The 15,855-nt window shown below is 43.1% G+C and overlaps 1 protein-coding gene across 1 annotated transcript in view; it reads left to right on the top strand.

The window, feature by feature from the left end:
- The window catches only part of LOC103608651 (WD repeat-containing protein 59), a gene marked incomplete at its 5' end in the record, with an annotated part of 66,447 nt that extends 64,592 nt beyond the window's left edge, over nt 1-1,855 (top strand). Inside the window, one exon of the mRNA XM_008593057.1 lies at nt 994-1,855. Coding sequence (XP_008591279.1) covers nt 994-1,229 — 236 coding nt within the window. The remainder of the gene's footprint in view (nt 1-993) is intronic.
- Nucleotides 1,856-15,855: the final 14,000 nt, after the last annotated feature.

Raw genomic sequence — 15,855 nt, 5'->3', positions numbered from 1 at the left:
GGATCCGAACCCTCGGCGGGAGCGCCGTCACACTTCCCAAGCGGCGCACTATAGTAGTGCGCCACCGGGCCGGCCCTAAGTGGGGTGTGTCTTCAGAATGCCAGTAGATGACAGCAGAGAAAAAGGGGAAGGCTGGTGTGGCCAAATGGTGTCAGCCTCCAGAGGAAGGGTAGTGGTCTGGAGGCAGTACCAAGCATGTGACCCACACCCCGCCCTTGCAGTCATAATAAAACTTACTTAAGAAATGGCCTTTGGTCCAGAGGCTACTAGCAGCAGTTGGGATTTAGCCAGGGTTGGGTGGTGAGGGGCATGTTCCGAGAAGAGCAGGTAGAGCATGTGGGAAGCTTTGCCCAGTGGGTGGCCCAGTGGAAGGAGGGAGGAGAAGCAAAGAAAGCAGCAGGGATAGGGGGCGGAGGGTAGTGATTGAGCAGACGGGGGCCTGCAGATGGCGGTGTCAGCACTCACGGTCTGTTTCAGGAGGCAGGGTACCAGTCCTCACATGGCAGAGGAGCACTGCCTTGGTGTCCCGCTCGGTCACTTGGGGGCAGGTGATAAAGAGGGCTGGCTGTAGAGGTGGTAAAACCAGTTAGCTCCTGTCTGACGAGTGTACTGAGTCCTTCAGTTCTTTCAACAGATGCCTGTGAAACGCCTTCTCCATGTCAGGCCTCTGCCAGCTGTGGGGGTAGGAAGAGCCGTCAGCCACAGCCGCCACCTGCTGCCGAGCAAGAGCCCCTGAGGGGGCTAGGCACCTGCTGCACCCCTGCCCACGCCCTGCCACTGCAATGACAGTGGCTCCCCTAAGACTGATTTAGACTGCAGAAGAAGGAGTTCCAATGTTTAAAAAAAAAAAAATGAAAATGAAAACCATTGCCATAATAGAATCTGACAGTTTCCTAAGATGAGTACATCTTTTTTACCTGACAATGCCCAGTTTCCTTTTTCAGAACTAAACTCACACTGTCTCTTGTTTTGCCCACCTCTGTTCATTTCCAGAGTTCGGCGTGTACTGCAGCCACTGCCGGAGTGAGGTCCAGGGCACGCAGTGTGCCATCTGCAAAGGCTTCACATTCCAGTGTGCCATCTGCCACGTAGCCGTGCGTGGATCATCCAATTTCTGCCTGACCTGTGGGCATGGTGGCCATACCAGCCACATGATGGAGTGGTTTCGGACCCAGGAGGTGTGTCCCACTGGATGTGGGTGCCACTGTCTACTCGAAAGCACTTTCTGAACTTACAGACCTTGGGAGTTGTCGAAAATCCCAGAGGAACCCGTAAATACCAGGGACAAGGTCTTTGCCAGGAGAGAGGCTCCAGAACCCAGGTTTATCTCTGATGAGATGGGAGTCTGTTCCCCTCAAAGACTGCTAGTAACATCAGTTCTTTGTGAGCTTCTACCTTCTCTTCTGCTGTTCTGGCATGGACGTCGCTGTGAGGAGGCGAGGGCAGACGTGTGGAGCCCTGCTCAGCCATGCTTTGTGTTGTCTGGTCTGCTGAGCAGCTGCGGTGGAAGTTCTCATTGAGAAAAGCACCTGCTCCAGAGCCGTGTTAACCTGTACAGTGCTCCCCTTCAACCACCGAATAGTGTTTTCCTGATGCCAAAACAGAGACCAAAGTCAGATGCAAGAGACAGTCTTCTGAGTCAAAGGACAGTGGATATAACTGAAGTGACGAGGGCCTGTGCTGTCTGTGGCTTTAGGAGTTGGCACATTTAATGAGCTGATGGACAGTGGCCTTGTAAAATATGATACTAAAACTATAAATATATGATGTACTTAAGGTTTCTCCAGCTGCTGTCCCTTGGCTAATAAAATTTTAGTGATTGTTTTTTTTTTTTAAAAGACAAAGTTGAACAGCATTTTAGTGAATCCTCTTTTTACCCTGCTTCTAATTGAAGCTAGCTATTACAGATAGGACCAAAGTCAGTGCACCGATTTTTAAAGGAAATGCTGATTTACTTTTGTCATCTGACAGGAGAAAATAGAATTTGACCTTCAGGGTTCTTCCCAGTCCCAAGAGTCTTGTAATTATTTCTTCCAGCAGGAGGAAGACACAGTTGCGTCGCAGCATTGACATGAAGTCTTCCCTTGCCTCTGCACAAGGTGGCTGGGCTCCCTCACTCTGCACTTGGGTTCCTTGCAACTGTGCCCATGTTGATCTGTGTTCCGAGTGGTCACACTCACATGAGTGTCCACCAACTCTTCAGAATTGATTTTCTTTTCTTTTTTAATTTTATTTTACTTCTCAATATACATTGTGGTTGATTTTCCAGAATGATTTTCAACTCTTCACATTTTGTGTGTGTCAGGGAAGAGAAATCCTCTTTTTTCTATTTCTGTTGAAATTTTTATTTCTATCTAGAATTTTATAATTCCAGGTTAATTAATTTAAGGAATACAACATGTCCCATAATACAAATGTTGTATATCAGTGTGTTTCAAACTACAGGTCAGGACCCATTAATGGGTTGTGAAATTAATTTAGTGGATAAAAACTAGCATTTAAAGAAAATGAAGTACTAACACCAAGGTCAAGGGTTTGGATCCCTGTGCTGGCCAGCTGCCGTAAGTAAATAGATAGATAGATAAATAAAATGAAATAGTGTAGAAGAGAAACCATCATAACGTACCATACCTAGTTAAGGTAACTATTGTTTTGTGTAACTTGTTTATGAGTGTGTGCACACACTTACACACATGTATACCAGATCACAAGGTTGTGGTCAAAAACATGATGATGCTCAGACCTGTCCCCTGTATTACTGCTGGGCATGAAACACCGTGACATAAGAAAAGGACTTAGATCCTGTGCAGTGAGAGTAGAGGTTTAACAAACTGGGCTCTGATCCACGTTAAGGTGCCAGTACCTCAACTGCAGGAGTGGCCAGGCCCCTGGAAACTGACAAAGCAGGAGGCCATGGACATCTGAACTTGGCCACACTCTGCTTTTCTCTTGTGTTGAGCACGTTGTAATGATGATCAAAGAATAGGTGGACTCATTCACACAGAGATAAAGCGTCTGTTGTGTTCCTCAATGAAATCACACCATTTACAGAGAACAAGCTTTTCCTGTTCCCCACTGCTGAAGCTAATGGAAGTCTGTCCCTGTCAGTCCCCATCAAGAATGAGATGTTTTCCTTGTTTTAGTTTATTGTTAAAGGAACGTTGTTTTCCAAAACTGAAAAACCTTAATAATGGGTTTGAAGAAATTTCAAGTTTAAAACTTTATATTATACCTTCTTTCATTATGTGAATTCCTTTTGAATTTCTAAGTTCCCAGAACAAAAGTCTAATATTTAAAAAATATTCACCCTTGGAAACGTTGGATGCTGGCCATGGTCTATATTCTCTCTGCCTCAGAATAGATTATTACAAGCACTTAAGTCCTTTTTTGTTTGTGTGTTTAAAAACAATACAAGCTGTGTTCCAAAGTACCTTTGAACTTGGCAAGGAAAACAGGGCTAGCAGTCTTACTTGTACACCAGAAACAAAAGATTGCTTAGGAGGCTTGCTGGCAAGAGACGGGGAGGGGGCTGCATCTTCTGGGCTACCACCAGCTTGATTTTGTGCCCTTGTCCCCAAGCCCCCCCCAACGCGGATGGTATATAATGTTTTTCTTGATCATGCCATGTAGATAGAATCAATGTTGCTTTAAAAAATTCTTTTAAAACTTTTATCTAGTATAAAAATGCATTTAGTCTGCAGACACTGTGTTCACATGCTGGGAGCTCCTGCCCTTACTCAGTGGCCCCCTGGGGGGCTGTCAGGATGGAGTAGAAAGCAGGTCCTTTTGAGTGGCTTAATGCAGAAGGAGCTGAGGGAAAGGCAGGAGGCATTCATTTCCTCAGGAGACAGATGCTGTAGCTCCCCTTGGGCTGAAGGGTGGGAGAGCTCATCTATGGTGAGGTCTCTGTGCAACAGAACAGTTTCTTAGAAGCCGATTTTGCTAGCTGTGGAAAATAGTTCAGAAAACGGGGTTATAAATAACATCCTCTACTTGATGGCTTACTTTCTCATACCAGCCTCAAGGCATACTCAAAGGATGGATCCCAAGGGATAAAACATACCTTGATTTCCTCATTCTTCTTAGAATCTAATGTCCTTATCAGAATCAGAAATGAATCTACCATATTGGTATTGTATCACATTGGTGAGTTTATGTCACCACAGTATCACAGAATGGGTATTTTTTTTCTTATGTCTAAGAAGGTCTGGTTTTATTCATCAGGTATTTAACGTGAGATAAGGCACTTGGTCAAAGATGAACCATATCGGGCCGGCCTGGTGGCGCAGTGCTACAGTGCGCCGCTTGGGAGCGCGGCGGCGCTCCCGCCGAGGGTTCGGATCCCACATACAGACCGGCCGCTCACTGGCTGAGCGAGGTGCGGGCGCAACACTGAGGGTTGCGATCCCATTGCCGATCACAAAAAAAAAAGACAAAAAGAAAAAAAAAAAAAGATGAACCATACCAAATGTGGTCTCTTCCCTGCTACAGGCAGAGTCTAGAAGGCAATTTAAGTATTTGCTTAAAAGCTTACAGTGCAACATGCTGGTGGCCTCCAAGGAAGGAAGGAGGAACTCCACTGAGGGCAGAGATGGTGCAGAGGAGGAGGATTTGGCTGAGGTCATTTGAAAGGCAAGTTTTCAGATGGGGAAGAGTGGGAAGGGCAGTGCCAGGGAGGGACAAGAATGCATGGCACTGGGGCACTGGAAGTGGTTTCCTATTGGTAGGGCACAGGCTGGACTGAGAATGAGGCTGGGAGGAGGGCAGGGGCCAGGGCATAGCGAGTCCTGAATGCTGCACCCAGGAGTCTGGGCTTTCCCTGTAAGCCCAGGTTCTCAGTCTTTGCTGGGCTCTAAGGCCACCATGGTTTCTGCCTCCTCACTACCCACTCACCTCCCAGGCCTCTGAGATCCGCTCAGGCTTGCTAGAGCCCCCAGCCTACTTGGCCTGCCCCGGGTAGTGTTGGGATGCCGTCCTGATTGTTTTATCCCCTTCACCTTCATTGCACAGGAGGAGCAAATAAAGCCAGCAGTGCAGCACACTTCTGTATCCAAAATGTGTGTGGATTTCCCCCATACACCAAGAAATTTTCAGCACACACCAGTTGGATGTCCTATAATCTGTCCTCCCTCCAGGTACCTTCACGTGTTCAGCAATCCAGAAACTCCTCCAAACACATTCTTTTTGTATTTTTATAGAGACTTCATTACATAGGCATGATTGATTAAATTATTGGCCACTGGTGATCAACTCAACCGGCAGCCCTTCCTTTCTCCTGGGGTGAGGCTGAAAGTTCCAATTCTCTGGTTCCCCTAGCAACCAGCCCCCATCTTGAGGCTTACTCAGGGCCTCATTAGAACAAAAGCTGCTCTTATCACACAGGAAATTACACGTCTCAGGAGCTCTGTGTCACCAGCCCAAGTCAAAGACCAAATATTCAAACAAAAAAATTTCCTGGCAACATATCCCTCCGATTACAAGGGATTTAGGAGCTCCATGTCAGGAACCGTAGTCAGAGACCACATATGTTTCTTATATCACAATATCACACCCAGAGAGGAAAGCAATGTCTCTACTCACACTCTGGTCTGTATTTGACCCGCACATTTTTGTTGTTGTTATTCTCAAAATCTATTTAATGATACAGAAGTCCATTATGTTAAGTGAAAAGAGCTGGATAGAAAATATACACACAGGACACCAATTTTGTAAAAAAAAAAAAAAAAAAACACCACACACATGCACATGGAAAAATCCTAGACAAGACCATCGCAAAGCAGTGTTGGACTTTAGGATCATTTTTTCCATGTGTAAACTGTTTATATGATTTTAAAAGTAATAAATGGGGGTTTATGAAGAACTTCCAGGAATGAATTATCAGTGGTGGCTGTATTAGTCCATTTCTGTTGCTTATAACAAGATATTTGGAACTGGGTAATTTATAAGAAAAAAAATTATTGCTTACAGTTTCAGAGGCTGGGAAGTCCAAAGTCCAGGGAACGTGTTTGGTGAGGGACTTGGTGGTGGCAACAGTGATGGCAGAGTCACATTGTAAAAATGGCAAAGCAGAGACAGAGACAGGCTCTCTCTTCTAAAGCCCTCAGAACCACACCCCTGACCACCATTTTTAATCCATTCACTACTGCATTGTCCTTCAATCTAATCACCTCTTCAAGGCTCCACCTTTCAGTTACCATATTAGAATCTCCCACCCTCATAACAGTCACAGTCGGGGCCAAGTTTCTAATACATAAAACTTGGGCGACACAATTCAAGCTTCAGTGAGTTTTGGGGGAATGTAATTCAATCCACCACAGTGGCCTTGGAACCTACATCCCCAGAGCTCTTTAACAATAGGACGCTTAGCAGAAAGAACCACTTTAAGGTAAACCTGCCTGGATGCAAGACAGGTAAGTAGCTGTGGATTCAGATTTGACTGTGAGGAATACAATTTTGGTGCCTGCCTTCTAGGAATTTACAGTATAATGAGAGACAGGCCACACACTAAGAGTCACCATTTTCTACAGGCCAGAGACTGTCCTAAGTTTTTTGTAGACATGAACTCATTTACTCCTTGCCCAGGAACCCTAAGGGAAGGACAAGTATCCTATCTCCAAAGAAGTAAGCAGGCTGAGGTTAAATATCTTCCTCAAAATTACGTTGCTAACAAGCAGTAGAGGCAGAATTAGAACTCAGAGCTCTAACGTCAATGCCTTTGACCCACACATTTTTAAGAAAAGAGCTTTATATCTTTATTTTTTTTTCTAATGTTAGAAACACATTCAATTTTGTTACTATTTTGTCCTCTTGGCTCCATCAGATGATTTTCATAAGTGCATTTATTGTGTTTTCACAAAAAAAAGAAAATACAAATACAAAGGCAAAAAGATGAAAACCATCTTCGTGTGAAGAAGGTGTGGTCAGCCTCAGCACTGCTTCCCGGGGTACAGTGGCTGTAGTTAAGAAAAAGCACAGGGAGCTTATGCTCGGGGCAAATGTTCCCCGTACCACCATCTTTATGGTGCTAGAATTGATTCTTTTACACTTCTTATCTTTAGATCATTGTGGATCTCATGCTATTGTATGAAATAATACAGAGTGATCCATATATTCTTCACCTGGTTTCTCCCTGTGGTAGCATCTTGCATGATTGTAGTAAAATATCCCAACCAGGAAACTGACATTGACACTATCCATCAACCTCATTCAGATTTCAGTTTTACATGCACTTATTTTGTGTGTGTGTGTGTGCGTGCTTTGTTCTCTGCAACTTTATCACATGTACATTTGTGTCACCACCACAACAGTCAAGATACGAACCAGGAAACTGACATTGACACTATCCATCAACCTCATTCAGATTTCAGTTTTACATGCACATATTTTGTGTGTGTGTGTGTGCGTGCTTTGTTCTCTGCAACTTTATCACATGTACATTTGTGTCACCACCACAACAGTCAAGATACAGAATGAAAAGCAAATGAAGATACAGAACGAGGGTCCCTTGTGCTACCCTTTTAGAGACACATTCAGCTCTCATTCCATCTCTCTAAGCTCCTGGCAACCACTAATCTCCTTTAGTGTCATTTCAATGACGTTCTTTAAGTGGAATCATATAGTATGTAACCTGAGTTATAATTTTTTTTTTTTGCAACTGACCAGTACAGGGAACTGAACCCTTGACCATGGTGTTATAAGGCCATCTTCTAACCAACTAAGCTAACCATCCAGCCCTCGTATGTAACCTTCTGAGACTGGCTTTTTTCACTCAGTGTAATTGCCTTGAAATCCATCCAAGTTATTGCGTGTATCAACAGTTTGCTTTTCCAATTGCTAAGTATATTCCATGGTAAGGACATACCACAGTGTGCTTAACCATTCACCAGTGATGTACATTTGGGTTATTTCCAATTCTCAGAATTGATTTTTGAAAATTACCTTTTTAATTTCTTCTTCAAAACCAAAATGTCCTCATTGCAATCAGTGAAATAATACATGGAAATAAATGAAATTAATAATCTTCCTCCTGTCTCCACAGCAACCAGTGTGAACAGTCTTGCTCTTATCCTTACACACTTTTCTTTTCTTGCAGCTGGCCAGTACAGGGATCGAACCCTAGGCCTTGGTGTTATTATTTCCATGATCTAACCAACTGAGCTAACCTGCTGGCCCTACTTTTCTTTCATACAAATGTGCAAACAAATGCTAGAAGGAAGTTTTTGTTTGTAGAAAAGGTGGTTATATTATATGCTTTACACTGCAGCTAGCTTTTCTCACTTGAAAATACATTATGACATCTCTCCAGTAATAGATGTAATGTAAAAGAATAACTTTCCACTTGCAGCAGCCCTTCCCTAGAAAACATCAAAAATGAACATTGTGATGTGCCAGGCCTTCTGGTCTGGACAAGATGGGGTAGACTTGTTTCCCCCTGCTTCTCCCTGCTAAGTACAACTGCAAACCCTGGAAATGATGCAAGAGATAGCCAAAGAACTCTGAAAGGAGAACTGCAACCCCCGACCCAATAGAAGATGGTGAGCTATGCCCAGCATTTCCCGGCCCCAGCCCAGCAGTGGGAGGCAGCCCAGGTGGAGCGAGAGCCCCACCAACTCCAGGTGAGTCTGGCAGCACCAGCAAGGGAGAGTGGTTGGGAACTCACAATAAGCTGCTGAGAGATGTTCTCCTGCCCCTCTGGGCCCAAGACACTCTGCCCCACTGACAGACACCTGGTGTTCTGACAGTACAGCAAGGGGGATCCTGTGACAAGTGCACTCCTGGGAAGCACTCTTCTTCCCCAGGGAACCTGAGACTCCCCTTCACCACCGAGGCACCATGTGGCTGAGGGCACTGGCAAGGGAAATCTTACCACAGTGAGTGCCTGGCTTGGAAGACGTCTTTGTCCCCATGTGCTTGGAGCCACCAAGCAGCCCAGCCTGAAAACTCCTTCAGCCCCTGAGGTAGCACCAGCAGGGACCAGTCAGAGCTCCAGTGGCACCAGATAAATTAAGCATACCAAAATAACACCATGAAGGCTCTGAAAATTAAATTGGTATTGGAACCACAACCCACAAAAGTAGGCCAGGACCTGAGTGCTACACCTAAGCAGGGTGACTGTCTGCTAAAATGAAAGATTTAATAGGACCCAGAATCTCCTAACATAATAACATAATGTCCAGTATACAGTTGAAAATCACCCGTCACACCGAGAACCAGGACAGTCACAACCTGAATGAGAAAAGACAACTAATTGATGCCAACACTGAGATGAATAGACATTAGAACTATTTGACAAGGATTTTAAAGTGGTCATCATAAAAATGCTTCAACAAGCAATTACGAATTCTCCTAAAACAAAAGAAAGAGCCCCAAGGACCTGTGGGACAATGACAAAAGATACAATGTTCATCATTCTGAGTCTGTGAAGGGGACTGAAGAGAGAAGGCTGACAAAAGGATTCAAAGAAATAATGGCCAGAAAGTTCTCAATTGTAGTGAAAAGCATAAACTAAGCAATTTAAAAAGCTGAGATTTTATTTATTCATATAAAAATTTTTATTTTTTTATTTTATTTTATTTTTTTTCTTTTTTGTCTTTTTTCGTGACCGGCAACGGATCGCAACCCTCAGTGTCGCGCCCGTACCAGACTGGGACGGGCAACGGGATCGCAGCCCCCGGTGTTGCGCCCGCACCTCGCTCAGCCAGTGAGCGGCCGGTCTGTATGTGGGATCCGAACCCTCAGCGGGAGTGCCGCCGTGCTCCCAGGTGGCGCACTGTAGCAGTGCGCCACCTGGCTGGCCCCTCATATAAAAATTTTTAATGTATTTATCCAAATAGGATAAACCCAAAGAAGTCCATGTCAAAACTCATCATAATTAAACTTTTGAAAACTAAAGACAATGGAAAAAATCTTGAAAGCAACAGAGAGAAACCTCATATTATCTGTAGGGAACACCAATTCAAATAACGATCGAGTTCTCATCTGACGCCACAAAGCTAGAAGGGGTGGATGACGTTTTCAAGTGTTATAAGAAAAGAACTGTTAATGTCGGAACTATATCTGGCAAAATTATCCTTCAGAGATGAAGGGGAAATAAAGACATTCTAAGATAAATGAAAACAAAAAGAATTTGTCACTATCAGACTTACAAAATCTTGAAAGCAACAGAGAGAAACCTCATATTATCTGTAGGGAACACCAATTCAAATAAACGCCACAAAGCTAGAAGGGGTGGATGACGTTTTCAAGTGTTATAAGAAAAGAACTGTTAATGTCGGAACTATATATCTGGCAAAATTATCCTTCAGAGATGAAGGGGAAATAAAGACATTCTAAGATAAATGAAAACAAAAAGAATTTGTCACTATCAGACTTAAGGTTGTCAGGGCTGGGGAGGGGCGGGAGGCGGGGAGGTGTGGTTCTAAAAGGATGACGCAAAGGATCCTTGTGGGGATGAAACGGTTTTGTAGCTTTTTTATTTTAATTTTATTTTTTTCACACCCTCTCATCCCCCCATCCCCCAGTTTTTATCTTGATCGTAGTGGTGAATACACACCTACCCCACTGATAAAGTTATGCGGAATCAAATACACACCCACAAATGAGCACAAGTGAAACAGGAAACTCAGCATGCTGGTGGAGTGCATGAATGCCAGTGTCCTGAGTGTGATATTATGCTGTAGTCTTACAAGATGTTGCCACTGGAGGAAACTGGGCAAAGACTATACAGACCGTCTTTGTATTATTTCTTAAAACTATATGTGAACCTGCAATTCTACCAAAACAAAAGTCTGATTATTAAAAAAAAAAAAAAAAAGCTGGATACTGTGGTTCAGTTCAGATAGACAGCTGTGAACTTTAAGTATCAACTCAGCTATGCTAGACCCTCTCTGGACCTAACTGAAGACTTTTTTTCTTTTTTGGCAGCTGGCCAGTAAGGGGATTTGAACCCTTGACCTTAGTGTTATAACACCAGCTTCTAACCTACTGAGCTAACCAGCTGGCCTTTTGAAGACTCTTTTTTGACTAGTAATCAATGGGACTTGTTTTAACCAATTGCACAGGGGCTTATGGTCTCATTCCATCCTACCTGGGGAGCAAGATTCAATCCTAACCAGCACACTCACCCCCGAACACACGCCGAGACCCCTGACGGCTCCCTCCCCTTGCAGAGCCTGGCACTGGTGTGTGCTTCCTTGCCTTGCAAGTGAAGAAACTAGGGGCTTGCAGTATGGGTCGCTGTAGTGATCTCTGTCTTTCCTTCAACAGTGAGTAAAGCAAGTGAGTAACAAGGATGAGGGAATTTCCCGAATAAGCGGGAAGGGAGAGGAGAGCGCAAGAGTCAGATGCTGAGGGGTAGACTCAGCAGGACTTTCAGCCCTGGGTTTGCTGCTGCTACCAGGACCGCAGGATCATGGATATTAATAAGCATATGTAGTTTCTCATTCCGATTTTAGTCCTTTGACTCTGTTCTTTTATGACAGTGGTAATTATATTCCAATTACACTTGTGGTTGAAAAGCAATAAAAACTTTCAGGAATAGTTGAAACCTGTGATGTTTGCCATCACTCTGGAAATATACAACTAATCTCAGGAGACCGGTTATTTCCTCACAAACCAGGTATCAGAATTCCCAATGTTCTTAAAGGAGCAAAACTCTAGAGCCGGAGAACAAGTTGGTTGTCAGGGCTGGGGAGGGGCGGGAGGCGGGGAGGTGTGGTTCTAAAAGGATGACGCAAAGGATCCTTGTGGGGATGAAACGGTTTTGTAGCTTTTTTATTTTAATTTTATTTTTTTCACACCCTCTCATCCCCCCCATCCCCCAGTTTTTATCTTGATCGTAGTGGTGAATACACACCTACCCCACTGATAAAGTTATGCGGAATCAAATACACACCCACAAATGAGCACAAGTGAAACAGGAAACTCAGCATGCTGGTGGAGTGCATGAATGCCAGTGTCCTGAGTGTGATATTATGCTGTAGTCTTACAAGATGTTGCCACTGGAGGAAACTGGGCAAAGACTATACAGACCGTCTTTGTATTATTTCTTAAAACTATATGTGAACCTGCAATTCTACCAAAACAAAAGTCTGATTATTAAAAAAAAAAAAAAAAAGCTGGATACTGTGGTTCAGTTCAGATAGACAGCTGTGAACTTTAAGTATCAACTCAGCTATGCTAGACCCTCTCTGGACCTAACTGAAGACTTTTTTTCTTTTTTGGCAGCTGGCCAGTAAGGGGATTTGAACCCTTGACCTTAGTGTTATAACACCAGCTTCTAACCTACTGAGCTAACCAGCTGGCCTTTTGAAGACTCTTTTTTGACTAGTAATCAATGGGACTTGTTTTAACCAATTGCACAGGGGCTTATGGTCTCATTCCATCCTACCTGGGGAGCAAGATTCAATCCTAACCAGCACACTCACCCCCGAACACACGCCGAGACCCCTGACGGCTCCCTCCCCTTGCAGAGCCTGGCACTGGTGTGTGCTTCCTTGCCTTGCAAGTGAAGAAACTAGGGGCTTGCAGTATGGGTCGCTGTAGTGATCTCTGTCTTTCCTTCAACAGTGAGTAAAGCAAGTGAGTAACAAGGATGAGGGAATTTCCCGAATAAGCGGGAAGGGAGAGGAGAGCGCAAGAGTCAGATGCTGAGGGGTAGACTCAGCAGGACTTTCAGCCCTGGGTTTGCTGCTGCTACCAGGACCGCAGGATCATGGATATTAATAAGCATATGTAGTTTCTCATTCCGATTTTAGTCCTTTGACTCTGTTCTTTTATGACAGTGGTAATTATATTCCAATTACACTTGTGGTTGAAAAGCAATAAAAACTTTCAGGAATAGTTGAAACCTGTGATGTTTGCCATCACTCTGGAAATATACAACTAATCTCAGGAGACCGGTTATTTCCTCACAAACCAGGTATCAGAATTCCCAATGCTGGGCCGGCCCGTGGCTCACTCGGTAGAGTGTGGTGCTGATAACACCAAGGCCACGGGTTCGGATCCCATATAGGGATGGCCGGTTAGTTCACTGGCTGAGCGTGGTGCTGACAACACCAAGTCAAGGGTTAGGATCCCCTTACTGGTCATCTTTAAAAAAGAAAAGAAAAGAATACCCAGTGCTGCCACCAGGGAGAATGCCTGTTAGTACATGGGAAGGCCCAGGTATAAGCTCTCTTCGGATTCGGCTAACAAAAAAGAAAAGCGCAGACATGAATACCCAGTATCATAAAAGTTTTTCTATTACAATAACATAAATCACAAGACAATCTCTAATTACTACCTTTATTTGCTACATTAAGCCAAGAAACAATATAAAGAAAGAATGAGAAAAGGATAAATAGAAATAACAGATCTTACGTTAAGTTAAGAAACAATATAAAGGATGAGAAAAGGATTAAATAGAAATGGCAGACCTTTTCTCATTGAACTCTGCTCTTTGTTGTCATGGCTCTGAGTTGCTGTTCAGGAGAGCACTCTCTTCCCTGGCTGCTCTCAGAAGATTGAGAGGCCTGCCAGCATAAACTGGCCCACGCTCCTAGTTGATGGGTCCTATTTGACCCAAATTGGGAGTAACACTGGTTTAAAGGCCTGGGGCCAGGCCGGGCATTACTGTCTTCTGCCATTATTGTCATTTAGAGAGAATTGTTGATGAATAGAACCCAAGACTGTCTATATGGGTTTTTTTGTTTGTTTTTTAATCTTCTAATGGAGATCAGAAATGGAAGAAAGGGAGAAAAGAGCAATGTTGGTGTCCAAAGTAGGTGATGTCTTTATCATCAGGAAAACATGCCCAGCAACTAATGTTCTTGGTGGCTTTTGTAAGGCATGGGCAAATCTATATCTTGACGGAATCAACCTTTTTTTTTTCATGTAAACATTTTGGACACATTTGGGACAACAGAGTTTAAACATTTGTGCAGTACAAGTAAAGAATATACTCTTTATAGTTTTTCCCTTTTCCTATTAAAAGGCTTTAATAGAGTTGGAAATCCTGTACTGGAGATGGCTGAAGGAGCATAGGGTGGAATATTTAGAGCACAGGGCTTCCTGAACATACACATCTTAAAGCTGAGAAATTATTAACACTAGGTGGCAGCAGAGGTCTAGTGCATCTGAGTGCTTCATCAGTCTGAAATGAACTTGAGGATAAGGGGCAATTCAGACTAGTCTATACTTGTTTCTGTAGTTGTGAAACGAGAGATCTGCTTACCTGTAATTCACTCTAGATTCATCAATACGGTGAACGGAACAAACATATAACATCAGAAAAGAAAAGCTGTTTGACATCCTGCCCCTCACCCTCTTGGGTATGAACATGTCTCACACGTTATTGCTAAAATCAGAGCTCTTAACATTAACTTTAAATTGCATTTTTTTTTTTCTTTAAAAGATGACTGGTAAGGGGATCTTAACCCTTGACTTGGTGTTGTCAGCACCATGCTCACTCAGTGAGCTAACCGGCCATCCTTATATAGGATCCAAACCTGTGGCCTTGGTGTTATCAGCACCACACTCTCCCGAGTGAGCCATAGGCCAGCCCTTTAAATTGCATTTTTAAATGAGAAACAGGGCTGGCTGGTTAGCTCAGTTGGTTAGAGCACGATGTTGATGACACCAAGGTCAAGGGTTCTGATCCCCATGCCAGCCAGCTGCCAAAAAATATATATGTATAAAAATACCTAAATACATAAATAAATAAAATGAGAAATGTAGGTAAAATACAGTTATAAATAAGAAAAATTGGTGTGGCCAATCCAAATCCTGGAGCCTGGTCAGTAAAGTGGTTCAGAGGAATCTACCAACATTGATTCTCAAAGCACATGAGAAAGGCAGAAACTGAAGTAAGGAATAAAGAACAAAAAATAAAAACATTCACTATTGACCTTCACGCCAGCCCTGTCAGGGACACAGCTCATTTGACAGTCGGTGAGAATAAGGCTCAGGGACATTATACCCAAGGTCACAGAAAGAACAACAAAGCTGGAATTGAACCCAGATTTCCTACAGTTTAGCCTGATTAATTTCACTCTATTGCACTGCTTTAATGGCAAGAATGTGCAGCCATTCCTGATGGATGGCTCACAGGAAAACATATTCTTATAAGATTGGTTAATGAAACCGAGCTGAGATAGGTAATTCATATGTTGGATAATTGCATCAAATCAGGATTAAAAAAACTCAACAAATTTTGGTCATGGATCCAAACTGAGAAGATAAGTTTTATGAAGGATGAATGCAAAGTCTGCAGTTAGAAACAATTATAGAAGTACGGGATGAGGGGGATTATGTGAAAAAGATCTAGAGATTTTAGCCTACTGCATGTTATGGGCCAACAATGTACACTTATAGTCAAAAAAATCAACAGGATCTCAGACTCACTGTAGGGTTGGAAAGAGGAAATAATCCTATTCATGCCACTTTATCAGCCCACTTGAGAATCATTCTGTTCAATGTTGGGACATTGTTAGAGTAACAGTGTTCAAAGGATAAGCAAGGTGGTAAAGAGTTTGGAAACTATATAATATGTAGAATGATTGCAAAAATTGGAAATTTATGACCTGGTAAAGAGAAGATATAGAAAGACATGAAAAACTGACTTTGGGGGGAGGGGGCTGCTGGCCAGAAAAAAATGACTTTTAATGGCTGAAAGTAAATTAGATTTATTCTGTAGTTCTAGAAATCAAAATCAGGATTAATGGAAACAAGTTACAAGGATATAGATTTCAGTTCAGTATAAGTGTAGGAAAAAAAATCAAGCAATTGATTGTAATGATGTTCATATGTTCTGGGTATAACGTAACTCATCTTAGAGTATTTCATTTTAGGGAAATAACCTTAATGAAGGTCTTTGAA

This window comes from Galeopterus variegatus, unplaced genomic scaffold (genome assembly GCF_000696425.1).
Source record: "Galeopterus variegatus unplaced genomic scaffold, G_variegatus-3.0.2 Scaffold8666, whole genome shotgun sequence".
Classification (NCBI taxonomy): Eukaryota; Metazoa; Chordata; class Mammalia; order Dermoptera; family Cynocephalidae; genus Galeopterus; species Galeopterus variegatus.
The sequence above is the reverse complement of the archived record's forward strand: the minus strand, read 5'-3'. Positions and strand labels throughout refer to the sequence as shown.